The sequence below is a fragment of the Galendromus occidentalis genome, unplaced genomic scaffold (genome assembly GCF_000255335.2).
Source record: "Galendromus occidentalis unplaced genomic scaffold, Mocc_1.1 scf7180000077530, whole genome shotgun sequence".
Taxonomy (NCBI): Eukaryota; Metazoa; Arthropoda; class Arachnida; order Mesostigmata; family Phytoseiidae; genus Galendromus; species Galendromus occidentalis.
This window is the reverse complement of record NW_003805518.1, coordinates 892,221-909,509: the sequence shown is the minus strand read 5'-3', so window position 1 is coordinate 909,509 and position 17,289 is coordinate 892,221. Positions and strand designations below refer to the sequence as shown.

General features: G+C 50.8%; 1 protein-coding gene across 1 annotated transcript; it reads right to left on the bottom strand.

The window, feature by feature from the left end:
* Positions 1–14,848: 14,848 nt before the first annotated feature.
* On the bottom strand, positions 14,849–16,942 carry Rep (Rab escort protein). Its single transcript, XM_003748283.2, has 2 exons — positions 16,643–16,942; positions 14,849–16,429 (listed from the first exon to the last, which is right to left on the bottom strand). Exon 2 carries the CDS (start codon positions 16,426–16,428, stop codon positions 14,857–14,859), a length of 1,572 nt encoding a protein of 523 aa, XP_003748331.1. The 5' UTR covers position 16,429; positions 16,643–16,942; the 3' UTR covers positions 14,849–14,856.
* Positions 16,943–17,289: the final 347 nt, after the last annotated feature.

Sequence of the window (17,289 nt, the reverse complement as noted above, 5' to 3'; positions counted from 1 at the left end):
CCCTTCTGCACCTCAATGGATATCCTCTGCAAAAGAAACTCTTCGCGAATCTGAAGCGGATGAGTTGCCGGGAGAGAAGCTGTGGGTTTTCGGTCACTCCTTACGAGAAATGCTAATATCATAATAAATATCTACCAGTTTTTCTTTGGCATTAAGATAATCGAAAAGGGTCGCGGGAGGATCGGCCCGCGGACCAGGGCTGGCCCACCCGCGATCCAATAATGGAATCCAAGAGTTAATGGGGGAGACGCGAATGCCCTAGATACAAATAAGGAAAGAGAGAGAGAGATCCTGACTCGAATTTCGATTTTTAATTCCGAGGAAGAAGTTTGGAATGCACAGATTCTGGATACCAACCTTTACGCTCTGAGCGAGAGAATCATTAATTAGCGCAGAGAGGGGTCCGCCCACGCTGGAATTCAATCTCACCCCAGCGGGCCCGGGGTTATTTATTTAGCCCACTCTTCGCTTGAGGGCATTATTCTCGAATCGTTGTTCTAGTGCAGATGCTCGCTGATTCCACTCGGCATCTTTCTCAACAAGCAAATTCACTAGTTACAATGGCTTCGATTGTGTCTTCATCGAGGAGGACGTCCGCGAGAGGATCGCTAGCGTCGATCTATGGAGCGAATCCCGTCGGTGGACCAGGAGTGGGACGCGGAGCCCTGCTCCACGCTCTCTATATCCCACTAGAAGAACTGAGGAGGCTCCAAGAAACGCCCGCATGGTTGTCGGTGTGTTCTGAGCAGATAGCGAAGCATATCGCTCGACAGGTCGCCGCTCTGAGCCGGAGGTCGGGGAGGAAAATACGGGTATTCGATCCCTTCTGCGGAGCGGGTGGAAACATCGTCCAAGTGGCTCTCATGGACGAGGTGTCTCACGTGTTCGCTTCTGACATCGATCCGTATGGAATTCGCCCCGCTCTGGACATGGCGACGCTGTATGGCGTCTCGGAGAAGATCTCCTCCAAAGTCAATGATTTTTTCGAGATGAAGGAGACTCTCTTCCAAACGCCCGTCGACGCCATCATTTCGAGTCCCCCTTAGAGGGGTCCATCCTATTCCAATGGGATTTTCGATCTTCCGAGAATGGAACCGGATTTCATCGGCATCCTGCAACACTGTGCTGACTTTACCGGGAACATCGCACTGCTGATGCTGAAAAACGTTGCGATGGACCAGGTATCTCAGACGGCGAGAGCCGCGGGATTTTCGGGTGGCGTTGAGCTTGAGCTCAACTTCCTGGCGGGTCGCGATAAGACAGCCACATCCTACTATGGGGATTTAGTGAATGATGTGAGATGAATTTCGTTTTTCTTATACTCAATAACCTACTCTTCGTTGGAATTGCTCCAATATTAATTCTTTGCTTCTTACATGTGTGTGCCATGAGGGATCATTGAGAAAAAGTAATTTTGATCTTTGGCCGGAGAGAAGCAGTTCTGCGCTCCGCATAAACCTAGGCAGTTCGCCGTGAATCTTTAGATCATCAGGACCCGAATCCCGATGTCGAAAGCGCGACACGCCTTGGAGGAGCAACGTAAGGTCAAGTTCGGAATGTCTCGTGGGAATTGTAACTAGATGTCGATGAGCCGATCCGACACCACTCACAGTCATCGAAAGATGAGGTTTCATATGTTATTCGACCTCCGTGCCCATTGTCATGGACTGCTTCGTGGGACGCTTGAGATTTCCGTGGGGCGCGTTCGGGGACACCCTACATCGGACCACGATAGTCCCACATTAATTCCCGGGAGTTGGCAGATATTCTCCGGTGTGACTTCATTGGAACCGGACAGAATTCCATCGCCTCCCCCAGGGCTCGGTGATCGGACCTATCCTGTGGAACATTGGGTACGATGGCGTACTCCGAATCCCCCACCCAGCGAGTATCCACACGGTCGCGTACGCGGACGACCTTGCCACAGAGAGGAACCCCACAGTACTCGAGGCTCGCGTGAACGAAGCTCTCGCCAAGATCAGCGAGTGGATGGGACAAATAGGGCTGACCATGTCTCCTCAGAAATCAGTGGCAAGTGAGGAACAGCAAGTTGAACGCGAGCTCGACCCGCCCGTGATGCATCACCCATTCGGAGACCACGATCACGCTTCTAGTCATCTCGCCCTTATTCCAATCGACCATGTCATACCCATCACTCATGGCACAGACAGCTTTCAGCCAACGAATATATAATAAATGTTTACTGTCGGAGATCTATAATCGTCGAGTAGTTTGCGGTTTCTCGGCCATCTCCATTCCAATGATAACGTAAGGCTCATTGAGAGGCTCTGTGTTTCGCAGCTTTCCCCCTTCAGAACCCTATAAATATGCTTCATGTATATGACCCTCCCGGACATATTTGGAACGACTCTTATTTCGTAGTCCCGGCAGATCATTTCATTTTTCTCAGCCCTATCACCACGATAGGTACATAGTCCGTTAGCTCCGAAGGTGGGGGCGATCTAAGAATACCTAAGTCGCCAACTTCTCGCGGCCCCAGGCGTTCTGAACCCAAGCACCCCAAGCAGCCGGGCGACGGAAATTTTTCCGGCAAACTTGGCAGGCAGATTGTGCAGACTTCGGCGCCTCTCCAACCGCCCGCTCATCTCAGACGAAGAGGAATGCATCCATCAGTGTAAACATGAAGGCTCTGTTTACTACCCTTATATGAGAGTGTCCCGCGTTCGCCTCTGTCATAACGCACGGCTCAGAAGACCTTCGGCTTGCGAGTATCCAGAGCTTGGTTGATGATATCCCGATCAGAACTCAGTGCCAGTGAGGCAAGATGTTCAAGAGCCGAGCAGTAGAGGATGATGATTACTCCTCATCGGAGGTTCATTTCTATCGCTTTCCGGATCCTAGTATCGCTAGCTTTTATGGCATTCGTGAAAGGCTGGCTCGAATGGACCTCCGCTTAGATCTCCTGGAGAGCAGCATCGGACAGCTGTCGCAACAGACAGCGAAAATTCTGACTCTGACGGAGACTTTGGCGTCACACGTTCCATATGCGACAATGGGCTCCGACGGCGTCAGAAACGAGTAAATCAATCAAAATTTCCCAGCTCTAAGATACGGTGCGATCCATCGCGAATCGATTTCTGAAAGAAGCGAATTGGTTCCGCCGGCAGAGATGTTCTCGAGCTCCGGTCAATTCTCGGTAAGATTGCCGTTCTACAGTTGACGTGTTCATCTTTGTCACAAAGATAATCGAAACGAGGTCGCGGGACACGGAGGATCGACCCGGGATAAAAGTGCCACATTCTACTATAGAGATGTAGTTAATGATATGAAATAAATTTCGATTCTCCTATGCTCAACATCCCTTTTCTCTCTTTGGATTAGTCTGATATTCATTCTTCACTCTTCAAACGGGTATGCCATGGAGGATCATTGACAGATAATTTCGGCTATCTCGCGAAAAACTATGCCTTCATGATCTAATCCAGGGACAGCTTAGGTCTAGAGAGCTATCGTCGGGCTCTCCGACGAGGCCTTCAGAATAGAATTCTCTGTGGGGGTCCCCGCGCGCCTGACCCTATGCGATCCCGCTACGAATCTTCATTTCAGGGCGATTGTAGAATTTGGTAGGCCCTTCATTCATACAATTCTTCCCGATTGGTCGAGCTCATCGGATGAGGGGTCATCTTATGGTGCACGACAAGGGTCAATAGCAGCGGAACCACGCAGGCGCATCTCAGGTGGAGCTGGTTTAAGAGTTCTCGTGGGACTGCGACGCTCAATTTCGCGACGGATGGCACCGATCAAGGACATGACGCTCTCTAATTACCAGAACATCCTATTCCGCAAGAATCCTTCGCACTGATGAGGAGCTGGTCTTGGTAGCGTGCAAAGAAAGGGGGAAAGGCGTTCCATCTCGGGCGGCACCCCCAAGTGGGGGGCATTCGCGAAGTGTTACCATACACCGTGGGATGAGAATGGATATCCGTCGCAAGTACAGAAGTTTCTATACTCCAGAGAGCAAAGGATCTCCAGAGAGTCGCGACAGAGATGATGTTCGGAATGAGTAGCACTTGGAAGCGTGTATGCTCAGAAGTTCTCGGGCTCTTCATCAAGGAGTTCCTCGACCTCCACTTAGGATATCCCAAGGATCGGACTTCCTAGGCGCAAAAATTGATGCCTATCCAAGAGGGGAACGAGTCGGCGGGTAAACGTGAAAAAACATGAGAGAGCCTAACCCTCATGTCATAGAGGAAGATGGATGCTTCTCTCTTTGCGGGACTGAATGTCCCATTCGAGACTACGGGCGGATGCATTTGTGCTGCACCGGACTATGCCGCTAAGGGGAACATGGGTCTGAGAGGGTGATGATTTCCACATCAATCCCGGGAGAGCGACGAGAAATGTCTGATCGGGCCTTCTGACAGGGACGTATTTCGTCCGGCTCAAGAGGAAATATGTATCAAGATCGGAACGATACAACGGGGGATTCAGGTCCCTAACCTCATCAAATTCCTCTTTCCCTACTTGGAAATCGTCGGGGTCCCCTGGGAGAATATCAGAGCGCTGCCATCGCTATCCGTCTAGGTCTAGACGGCGATCGAGGGTTGGATCAAGCGCTCCGTACCGTCGGCGTTGGTCGGCGCCTTACTTCCTGTCCACCCTTTCATCGTATTCCTCACCTCATTTCGGATGATGAGCAGTAGTTCACTCCGATCTCGATATGGAATGGAATTGTCTCGTGTGTCTCGCGGCCCTCCTCTTGCCACAAGTTTCAGCCAACACCCTACTGGCTCGTTGGAAACCAGCACGCTCCCACAAGCGCGGGAGAGCAAGTGAAGAACTCCTCGAAATCTGCAAGAATATATCCTCGCAATCTTTCGGGGATCGGGAGATAGTTTTCGTGTTCACGCTCTTTACGTCGAGCGAATTCAGGGGATCTTTCAATTTCCTCTGGAATTTGCCGAAATCTCAGGTGTTCTTGGCAGCCGAGCACTTTCTTCTGAAGCCGAACGAGCGGGAAATCATAATTTCCTGGGAGCGCGACGAGCAGCCGTCCTTCCGCGCAATAAGTGAATTTTGGGACATACATAAATTTTGCGGATCACGAGACTGCGACTACGCAGTCAAACCGATCGCGCATTTTGATTTGGAGAGACGCGTTCTCGTACAGGTCAGAGAACTCAAGAAATATGAGTATTTTGGCAGATCCCCGCAATCGATCCGCGATATTGTTCGAGACCAAATCGATCTGTCCTACTACCACACCCTGTACAGGAGCACCATCGTCGTACTCAGGAAAGAGAACGAAGAAACCCTGCATTCGACTTTGATAATCAAGAGGAGCGGCGTGATCGTGAGGAGGAATATCATGCGTCTGATCGTAGAAGACTTGGGCTCCGATGATGCCGCGAGAGTTTTCGAACCTATCCGACACAAGGCGAACACCAGTTTGTTCTACACGCTGGACTCAGCCTTGATACTTTTCCCATCTGGAACCCTCGGTGATGGTATAGCATTATCCAGCTGCGAGCACGTAAGTAGCCAGTACGTAGCCAAGGTTCGAAATCGGGGTGGCTGAGAGCTGAGAGCCCTCACTCTTGTCAGAAAGAGAGAGAGAGAGCTCTCGGAGAGCTCTCCTCTCTGAAGAGCTCCCGAAAACCGACGCTCATCGTGTGGCATTCCATTTCAGAATCAAGCCTCGTACGTGCATGCGCACAGTTTTCTCGCATATCGTTTGGCGGTCCCGCTCGAATGGCAACGGCTGCTCATCTCGAGATTGCCTCAATACGCAGCCACCGAGCTGCCTCTGACAGTTTTGTCCCTGATCATCCTTCCGTGGGTCCTCTCTGTCCGGCGATACCGATCCTTGCTCCCACTATCTTACATTTTCTCGGGCGCCTATCATCTTTTGAGTGGTGTCTCTAGCGATCAGTCGCTCATCAGTCCCTCACAACAGAGGACTTTCATACTGCTCATTTGCGGTCTAGTTTCTCTCTCGATTCAGTATCCGATAAGTTTGCTCAAGAGCGAAGTCATATCCGCGCCGTATGAGAATAGAATCCACACGTCGAACTGCTCTGTGAACATTTGTAGATCGGTTGGTGGTCGTCACGAATGGTTTCAGAAAAGTTCCACCGAAGAGCTGAGCGTAATGAGACTTCTGCGTGAGAAGACTAGCCTTTATGCTTCAGTCACCGCGGAAAATCTTCACAAGCCATGCCCACGAGTCGCTGTGTCCACGGTGAATATGCTCAACTGGACAAGACTCGCTTTTCTCGCTCGATACCAATATATATGCAATGACCCTGAGGTCATGAAGATCCTGATGAGCCATTCAAGGTCAGAATTAGCCTTCGAGGTCTCGAGCGGCACGGACGCCTCCCAACCGCTTTGCGCTTCTGAGACGAATCATGGCGGTCATGTTCTGTATGAAGAACTCGTCAAACTCACACAGGAGATTTTAGAGCACGGTTTGCACCAACTGCATAGACTCAAAGCTTCGTTCCATCCCGGGGATTTCTACGAACGGAAGTTCTGGCATACGAAGAATCTGGAATTTGACTGGGGGGATAATACAGCCTTGAAGAAAGCAGTGATTTCGGTCATTCGGAACCTGAAGGGAGCCTACGCCAAATTGGACATGCTGGGCTCCCCGGAAGATGCTTACGAGATAAGCCTCCAGAGTGTCAAAATGACTTTCCTCATGCTCTCCGGCCTCTTACTCGTCCTTTCCATAGGCTCTGTCCTGACTCACCTCTACATCGGCTGGCGAAGTTCGTAGCTTCCGATCGCCTCACATCAACGCGTGCCCCCCACCCTTCATGTCGCCCATCTCAGCTTTCTCCTCGCGCACTTCCTGCCCCTCCATTGCCGTTCATGTCCGCAAGCTGCTTGATTTCGGCAGTCATGCATGATGTGCTCGCGCGAGCCTCCGAGTCAATGATGGGTTCATGAGTCCGTTTCGATGCGTTCCTGTCGGGGACAAGAATAAAGTGAGATCGATGCGTCGGCTACTATCAATGAGGGGTCATGTTCGTCTCTTTCTTGCGTCATCGCTCCTACGGAATCATGGTGGATCTCTACCAAGCCCGGCTTGAGGAGCCTTCCCGATCCAGGGCTGGTCTGGGTTGGAGAACTCCATGCGGACGCTACTCCGTGAACGGCGATTCTCCGAAAAAAAAAATGCGGAGGGAATCCCGCACTCGGTCTCCCCTGCCTCGAGCTGCTGTCAAGCAGTGAGAAGGTCAACGAAGAAATAATTAGGGCTAGTTCAAGCCATTGCGTCCGAGCGTATGTGGGTGGGGACGTGGAACGTCTCCGATGATTCCTGGCTTCCTTGGATGGGTGCTGTGTGAGTTTCTAGCGCAAGTGAATTCGAGCGCTGAGGCAGTCTGAGCACAGCTAAAATTCGAGCTCACGGGAGCGCCGAATATAAACACACACTGTTCTTGCGCGCAAACTAAACTTGAGGCTGCAGGCATTTACAAAATCAAAATCTAACTCGAAGCTTCGGTCGAATTTCTCATCTGCTGGCACGCGGATAGCTCGTCGTTGAGAAAATATTGATCTGCGCGCGGGGAAATCCTGTGGGAATCATATGAACCCGATGTCCCGTTTGCGATCTTATGACACCAACCGGGTGTCGATCGGTGTAGGTATTGTAGAGTTGCAGGGCGTTGGAAATGGACAAGTTCCGTCACATTTCGACGTGAAAACGTCTTTCAAAAGGCTGGGGGTATTTCAAGAAAAACTTCGTCATCATGCAGCGTTTTTGTAACTTTTCGCGGGCTAGAGCTCATCAAGTAATCGACGGATTTCCACCAAATTGATGTCTAATGATTGTAAATCCACGGGAGACGATCGTGGCTAGAAATCAGGAAAATCATAATGCTCCTCAATATATCCCCGTCAAGATCCAAACACCCCTCGGAACTGAGTGGAAAAGAGCATGAATTGCTGTTTTTCATAAAATTCAGCGGATTCAGTACGCTGGTTCGATGAACGTCGGTAGATAAGCATGATTTGTATCAGTTGCATCGATGATCTCGACTCAAAGTTTTGAGTACTAAGCGATCGACATAAGCATAGTCAGAGAAGAGGTGACCGTCGCGATCACTGACGGACTCTCTGTTCCTGCCGCTTCTGTCCTCACAATCGAAACCCGCATGCACCGCTTTGAGCATCAGGCTTGTACCAAAATATAAGGGCTGCAGAAGCGTTCTAACGGGTGAGGCAATGGGGATCGAGGCAGGATTTCCACACCTAAAAGTACGATTGCGAGCGAATACGAATAATGATGTCGATCGAATGCTCATCATCATGAGGCCGGAGACTCGTAGAGCGGAAGCGTCGCGCAGAAAGGGGAGAATCTCCTTGAAAGAAACCCCGAACCTTCTCAGAGAGATCGGCGTCATGTCTGGCGCGACATCGTCACGCACTAGAATCGAGTCATACGGGGACAGATCATGTCGAGTCAGTGGCGGTGGCAGAAAGTAACGTAATGTCATTCGATCCAGAGGTATGTGAGACGGACCTCGTCGGGGCTATTGATTTTACACGGGGGGGCAGAGTACGAAATCAAATGTTCTCCAGCGACTGGCCGTTTCACGCAAATCTTCATGGAGAATGAATTTGGCCATAAATGCGACGTCTGTGATCGCCTCTGGTTCCTCCGTGATCTGAAAACGGTCACCTCCTCGACGGCGACTGTCCTATCGACTCACTCCCCGGGGGACGATACAACGCGATTTCAGCTCTGTTGCTCTAGTTACAGCACATCTCGGCGCGATAAAGTTCCACCGATGAGCATGACGAATGGCTATAGCTATCCAGCCAAAGCATCGGACTTGCCTGAGCTAGACCCCGTAAGCGATCGACTTGTCTCCCCAAGAATCCCTTACATGCAAATACGCCGTTTGCGTCGTGACGGTTGTTACGGTATTGTCGGTCGAGTCATTAATGGCCCAATTGAAATCAACACGATAGTACAGAGTTTACCGCGATCATCGGACGACGATCACTCTTTCAACGTCAATTTAAGAAGAAGCATCATGCATAAATCCTCTCATCTGCTTCGTCGAAAAGTCCACCGTGCAAGCCAAGCTGGTGAGACATCAAGTGAAATCACCGATGATTTGATTAAAGTGCATGCATTGATGCTATTTCAATAATTTGTAGATTGGATAATCCAAAGGGATATATAATAATATCTAGACTAGAAAAAGAGACAGAAAACCCTCTCTTCACCAAACTGTTTGGGGATGGTTTTCAGATTGGCAATGTCCGGGAAATCCGAATCGAGAGCTAGAGCGAAAGATGCATATAGAACGAAAATATGTATAGTCCGACTGGACTCAGAATAGGGAGCCAACCCTTAGAAAGATCCAACCCCTATCTTATCGCTCAAAGATCGTAGTTCTTGAAGACCTGACGCAAACAGATACAGTAGAACCTCGTTATGAAGGACCCGGATACAACGGATATTCGATTACGACGGACCGATCGCTCGGTCACGGACGACCCTGTGGGATCTTTGATGATAAGCGACTCGGCTATGGCGGACCCAGTGACGGGACTCTCGGATGTGACAGACTGATCGAGGCTCCATCTCTTCTCCCTATATCCTCATGCTAATCAGATCGCTTGTATGTGAACCTATCCTTGCGGGTAGGAAGTTCGGAAACAATAGTTCGACGATTCGCATTGTTTCTAGCACTCATGCGCGCCGTGAGGGAGGCTACAGCGGTGTTAACGAATATTCTCACGCTCCACCCGATTTAGGACACATCTTCGGATAGAACGGACCATTTCGGCCGCTTCCTACAAGTCCGTCATGCACGGCTCTATTGAATGTTGCATGCGAAGTTATTATCATAGAGAAGCTCGATTCAATCTATAGCCGGAAGTTGATCCATCAGACCGAATGAGCGGGCGAGAAACCAGTCTGCTGTGCGCAAGAAACCGAACGCGGGAAGATCTTCTAATGTCTAATTGTCTAATTTTCTCATCGCACGGCAACGATCGCTGAACCGAGCGGTACGGAGCTTTCACGGCAGCTCTCGTTCCGTTGTAGAACGTCGTCGAGCTTCCTGGAGGGAGTCCGTCGACGAATAACGTATGGAATCGATTTTTCAAGAAAACAGCACACGCTTGCGATGGCGTAAGCGACGAGAAAGAAGCCATAGATTTTTCCGAAACTCTCGATCGTGAACTCTTCTGTCTGGTTAGACTTCAAACGGTAGCTCCAGCATCGCTGGAAGCTTTCCGCCGCTAGGAACTCGGCAATGATCCTCTTCTCTAGCTTCTTCCGTCCCACTTCGTATTTCCGATTCGGATCTGAAAATTTGATTGGGGGTACCAGAGCGTGCGCAAAAAGCGTGAGCATCACGCGACTCTGCTGCGTGAGGGTGTGCACGAGTGCACTCCTGTGGAGGCCCATCGGTCGGGCTATGCGAGGGACATGGAAAATCCTCAAGTCCACCATGTGTAGTTCTTCTTCGTATCCTCGGGGAAAAACTGCCACAGGGCGTCTCTCGAGAGAAAAGTTCATATGCTCCAATGCGGTGTTCCTGAGGCCGCAGATGGCGTTGCCTCTCGCCAGCTCCAATACTTGTATGGTAGCGTGGGGGCATTGCTGCGCGAAAACGGAGCAGGAGACAAACTTCGATGGCTCCGAAGATGCTGCGCGGTTGAGGAATTTGGACATCATGTAGTTTCCGTATAGCGTACTAACGAAGAAATTCATCATCAGAGCTGCCGAAACGACGAAGAGGACGGGAGTCTTCTTTCGCTGGAAATCTATGGAGGCGGCTGAGAAGAAATTGAAAGCTGATGCGACGATAGCACTCGTCATCGAGGAGTTCCCCAAAAGGGACGAGAGCTTGCTCATCAGTATCAAGAGTGCCGTCAAACACATCCAACAATCCAAAGGCATGACTTCGAGGAAAGCAGACATCCCCGGCCTTAGCAGATTTTGTAGAGCATAACAGTCTGAAAAGTCTGGTGTCTGAATGACGTTGTTCGCATCGGCAAGCCTGGCGAATGGCCCACCGAAGAAGCTCAGTATGCCCAGAGGTAAGCGCACGCGGGTGTCCGTGTGATTACATAAACATTTGAGATGTATGGACATCTCATGTTGGTAACCTATCCTGTAGTTCAAGGTCTTGTGATGAAACTGCAACCCTCTCAGCGAGCATACTTGTTCCTTCGCACCGATGCAGTCGGAAGTGGGCTCGTCCCGGCTGCGTTCCCTCCAAGAAAACAGATTCGATCTTCTGATACACCAGAAGGGCCTTTTCGGAGATATCCAGCTCAGAACCGGAATCCCGAAATTGGGGTTGACAGGGTAGAAATTGTTTTCTGACACATCGAGGAATACGAAGTGCACCACACACTTGTCCCGGATATTTTGGGCGATATCTGGAACCCGATCAAGTCCCGCAATCGGACCTGACAAAATAATGATCCTCTGAGGCGCCGCCACCGCATCGAGGAAGAATGGCGCCGTATCGCTGGGGCGACGTCCGTTCCAAGTCTTCAGTTCTCCGATTGTGAGCAGGAAATCATTCTCCAATAGGAGTTCGCTCATCTCCGTGTGGAAACTTCCTCCGTTCGGAAGTATGCCTCCACCGTCGACGATGAGGAGGTCCGCTCCCGACAGCCCAGCAAGTCGTCCGTACCTCTCGGCTTCATCGACCACTTCTTGCGCATCGATTTGAAAACAAACGTATTCTTCAAATGCTAGCATCAATAAAGTAGGTAAACTCAGGATCAGCATGTCCACAGAGATCGAAATAATGTCACTTCGAACCAAATGACGACCTCGCGCCGCGAAGCCACGGGATACAGCTTCCCCGACCGAGAAATAAGAGTGACTTCTGAGCTCACCACTGCATGTTCCGAGTAAGCTGTTCGCGCGGCCTTCGCTGACAATCGACGTGACTCGATCCTGAGTGAAGACAAAAGAGTCCCGTTGACGCCCTTCATGACTTACATCTTATCTTAATTGATGTCTCTGTCTGAAGGCTCAATTTCCCTGCGATCTATCCAGGCTCTCAGCGATATCAAAAGACGCTCATACATCGACGAGAAACGTTCAAGAGGTCTGAGCGAGGCTTCACTCCCCTTCAAGACGAATGCCCCCATATCTCTCGGAGAACATACCCGAGGATCATGATTCCCTCAGGAGTTTCTCAGCTGATCTCATGCGAGTTGCTTGCAGCGGTGGCCAACTCGGGAAAGCCGGTGGACCCCCAAACCGCCTTCGCAGGAGCTGGTGGACCCCCTATTTCCCATATTGATACTTTTCATTCGCCCCATGTGTGAAGTTCTCCGATATAAGGGAGATGATGAATGAGGGAGACCCAATCAGAAGAGTTCGAGCGAATTTTGGTTTGGGGATATGGGCATTTTATTTTACGGAATATGATCGGTGAGTCCGAAATTACCAAGAACACAGAGATAGAACTCGCATTACCGCACTGAGTACTAAGAAAGCGACTCATGTGATCTGATCTCTCGTCGACCCGATGAGAGACGGTCCATGTTTGGTTCCAAGGAAGAAACCCCGAGTCGCAACTCTGCGTGGATCTCGAGGCTGAACCGGTCGCGAGTTTTGATCGCAGACAAAAACGTTTTCTCACAGAGATATGCTGTCGAGAATGGGAGTGGAATCTTGATAGCTGCGTAGTTGAGGGCTGGGTACTCGGAACTCATTCCCAGCCAAAACTCAGACCTTGAGGAGGTTCAAAACTTCATTCCGAGCGCGCCGTCCGATGCGAGGTCCAAAATCCGAACAGAACCCCTCCTAGGGTCTGCACATCCTGGATAGTAAAGTTGGAACAGCTCTTCGAGAGACCGCAGATGTAGTCGAATTATTCCGACAACTTTGGGGGAGACGGGGTTCTCTGCTCGAAAATCGTTTAGAGCAGGAAACATCAAGTAATCTCCGTCGTAAGGGGCGCTTTGCCACAGTGCGAGCTTCCTACGGGAGCCATTCATTTTCCCACGGATATTGAATAGATCGCTCTGAGCTCCTCGCAGTGACATATTGGGATCATTGGGTTTTGAGGATATATCACTCAAGTTTGCGAGTTCCGCATTCCAGTCGAGATCTCCCAGAATTCCCAGTAGCTTCGGATTCTTCTGCTGTTGTAAGAAAGGTTCCCACTCCGGTAGCAGGTTGACAAAGCATCTCAAACAAGCGAGAGTTCGATGTTGCCGGGCGAATCTCGTTAACTATGCCGTCAATACTCTATCAAGTTGAGGCGAGAGTCTCTTTGCGACAAGCTGCTCTCAGTGGATGACAGTGGATGACAGTGGATGACACAGTGGGTCGATCGGAGGTCCGGATGGGAGATCCTTCTGCCCGTCGAAAAGACTCACTCTGATCGCATCTCTCCCGGAATGTCGCCGTGGACCCCCGAAGATTTTGATGTGGACCCCCCGGGGGCCCATGGAGCCCCACTGGGCTACCGCCCAAGCCTTGAGGCGAAAACCCCTCTCAGTTCCGCGAATTTCCGCGGCTTTCTCGAGGGATCACTCATTCATTAGATTCTACCCTGCCGTTGGGGTATAGGAGGTGGATACGCTCGGATCGCTTCGCTGATGTTCTGCTGTCTGACCATGAGAATCCTATTCCTGGCTCCTGCGAGGGATCCTGGCTTGATCGGGAAGCTCGACGTCGACTCGACTTCGGAGAGTGCCCGGTCGCCCGGTATGTGGTGCATGAAGGCTAGACGTACGAACGAGAAAATTGGATAAATACATTGTGACTTGCGCATCCATTCCTGAGACAGCTTGAGCACACTTACGATCGTGTTTCTGAATCGAGACTGAATGTCCCCACGCTAGGCTTCTTTCCTTGGCGACGACTCCGCGACGGACTCTAATCATCGCAGTGCGCGAGCTGTCGTCTGGAGCATCAGCTCGCGGATCAGGTGTCTGGAGCATGTCGGGACTGATCATAAAACAGAGAATAGAGAATCGAGTCTCAAGCGGACCCTAAAAATTGAGGCTATTTTGACGCCGAGGCCAAACGCGTACGGCAGAATACCTCAACCCGAAGCTGCTCGGTCCCTCGGTTTCGCCTCTCTGAGCAGGAGGTGGGCTACTTTAACGTTTTCAAGAGCTGGATCACAATCACTCACGAGATACTTACAAGAAGACCGAACTTGAAGACCCGCGGTTCTGTGATTCTCGACTCGAAGCGTCGAGCTTCCCAATACTCATTGGTTAGCTGTATACCTCGGCCCGACTGAGCCCACGGCTCAGTTTATGACCTGATCCGCGCCCCTACACGAGCGCGGCGCTTCTCATAGACATGGAGGTGTTCGACGATGCGATGAGGCTCAGAACATGGTCAGGGTCCTCACCGAGGGAGTAATTACAGCATTCCATGCCGGAGACGGTTCTGCCTATTGTTCACCTCTGGAGAGATTCCGTAGCACAGCGTGGGATATCGTCTCGAAAAACAGGGAGCCTCCGACCCTTCACAATGATCTGAAGGGCTAATGAGTGCAAAGATGTAGGAGGTAGTGAGTAGGAGCCTCCGCGATTCCGAAATCGGTCCGGGACTTTCCGTCACTTCCCCCATGCAGCTATGTCGCGGAAGCCTCTTCTCTCTGATCTTACGCGCCATAGTGCAGCGGAGTCGGCCAGTCCGCCACCCGTACCCCTCCTACCAATCTCTCTACGCTTCTCGTTCGAGAGAAACTACAATATCGATCTCCCGCATCGAAATTGTTTCTTCGATCTGAATTCAAGGGAGGAACATCATGTCGGCGGCGGGAGGAAACCTTCGATAATATTTTTTATTATTTCATTTTGAGCTCTTTTGAATTATATTACATTTCAGCAAGCTGTACATTGCAAGATCGGTGAGCGGAATATACACTTTCATGCCGGTCCTTGTTCCGCCTCGGCCACTGGATTACCAGAGCCGTCGGATTCCGAGCCATCTCCACTTTCTTGTGCGATTCCCTGATGCTCCGCTGCCGGCTGCTGAGGGACGCCATCTTCGAAATCCAGAATTATCTCGTCTGGGTCAGGTGCTCTCGGCAGAAACTCTTCGTCTGGATACATCTTCCGAAAAACCTCTTCGGCTTGCTCGATGTGGATGTCGTAATCAAGTTGTAGGCCGGGCGTCGACATCAAGTACAAACCCGCAAAATCATCGGTCGTGGGCTTGGAACGCATCGTCGTATCGATCATATTGAAATAGGCTACCCAGACCCGCTTGCTAGAAGGATATATTTTCTCCACCAATGCTTTCAGATCTTCTCTAGCGGAAATGACCTTGCGGCAGATGAAATGAGCGACCATCAAGTTCTTCGGGCAGATCATCATTCCGGCACCTTGTTCTATGACGGTGACCGCTGGTCGATCGTTCCCGGGGGGCACTCTCAGTAAGGTCCCAGCTCCCGGCTCTTCGATCGGAGACTCTTGATGTAGTATCACTATGGCTCGTGAGATGTGCTCGTTGTTGGAGGTGTGGCTCGGATCGAAGTCCTGGTTGATGACGACGTGTGAGGCGCGGAAAGTTTCTCCTCGAGATCTGACGGCTCTGACTCGATTGTCCTCGTCGACAAAATATCCTTCCACTTGTCTGTCGAGATGGTACACGCCGCCGAAAACAGCGCAGAGCCGGCAAAAGCATTGAGCGAGCTCTCCACACCCGTATATAGGGGAAAGGAACGGACTGTTCCCATATCGACCGAGTGATCTGATAAACTTGCGCGCGTCTTCGAGAGCGCTACCAGTCGTTGTGCTCGGAGTCGCCATAGCGATCGAGTGCAGGATGAAATGCTGAAGGTTTTCCGTCAGGAATAAAGCTTTCAACTTGATGAAGTCCTCGAAAGGCTTGTCCAACCACTCAGTGAACAGGGGCTGGTTCTCGTAGTCCAAAACATTCGTTATGAAACGCATGAGCGCACGTTTCTCCACAACGTTGACGCTATCCGTGGCGAAAACATCCGCTCTAGAACAGGGGACTTGCACGATATCGTCGCCTTTCAGAGTGAGGATCTTCGAAGTCAACTTGAACTCCGCATACTTGGCAATGTTCGACGAGATGAGTAGCTCGACCATTTTCCCTCTGGCGAAAAGGAGTTTCGGCGCGAGATCGAGGTTGAATTTCCGAGAGTTTTGCTCGAGTTTCTCCAGCGACCATTCGCTGTGCTCGTTCACCTCGATCTCGACGTTGGAAAAGACAGGCGAAGCTCTCGACTGAATAAATCTGAGTCCGTCTTCAGAAGTTGCTGCTCCGTCCCCATCGGATGGCTTCGGAGGCGTCTGTAAGATCTCTGTGAGATCGTGAAAGTTGAACGAAGCAAACATGGATCCGTAATGGCTCCTGTGATCGAAATGGAGCACCGACTTCCCCACGCGTGCACAGGCTGCGGCAACGATGGATTCCGGAACGCCGGTCCCAAGCACGATGACGTCCACCTCTCTCGGTAGATCATCCATCCTGGAATAGAATTCAGATCAGTTTAGAGAAGCTGAAGGATGACGAAGGACTTGGTTCGGGACAATGAGAGAAGACAATAATGATCTCGTTACGATATATGCTGCTGATAGAGGACCTCGCAGATGAGATACCGTGGGTGGGGACTCAAAGCGGCATTTAAGAGAGAATCCATTTCAGAAAGCAGAGAAGAACTCCTGAAAGCTTATCACTAACCTTATTCCAATTGGTTGCTCCAGGGATCTTTGTCTGTTCCGTGGCTCAAGGGGATATTCCGGAAGATATTGTTACTCCTGTCACTCCTACTAGAATTTTCACGAAATCACTTCGCTATGAGGAACACAGCTGACTAGCGTGCCAAGTCGCCAGGAAAGGAAAAGCGGCATGCCTTAGCACAAAGCAGAAAGGTTCCAACGCTGTCCCCCAGAATGAGGGGCTTAAGTTCGAAAGTGCGATACGCAGAGAAGTATCGCGATTTAAAGTTCGTTCATGAGTCATAGGCGAACGGCAGTTCAATGTGTATGAGCCGCTGATGATGATGATCTCTGCTTGCGCCTGGAGGAATATGGGGATCTTCGATCTCACAGAGCCTGAAGCCCTCCCTTACGGAAGGCTCGAGGAAAGGAAGAAAGTCACATCGGATCTGCCCTGCGCGTCTCCTGATCACTTCGGCCTTTGCGATTACCAGCGAAGTTCCTTGCTTGGAGTCATGCTCGAGACGATGGGGAAAAAACCCGTGCATTCGGAAGCCCGTCCCCGGTCCCCAGCCTCGGAAGGGAGGCTGGAAGATCCCTAGAGAGCCCGAAAGAATCCTAGACGGAACTAATTTCAACTCCAATGATCTGGAGGAAGAGGAGAGTTGT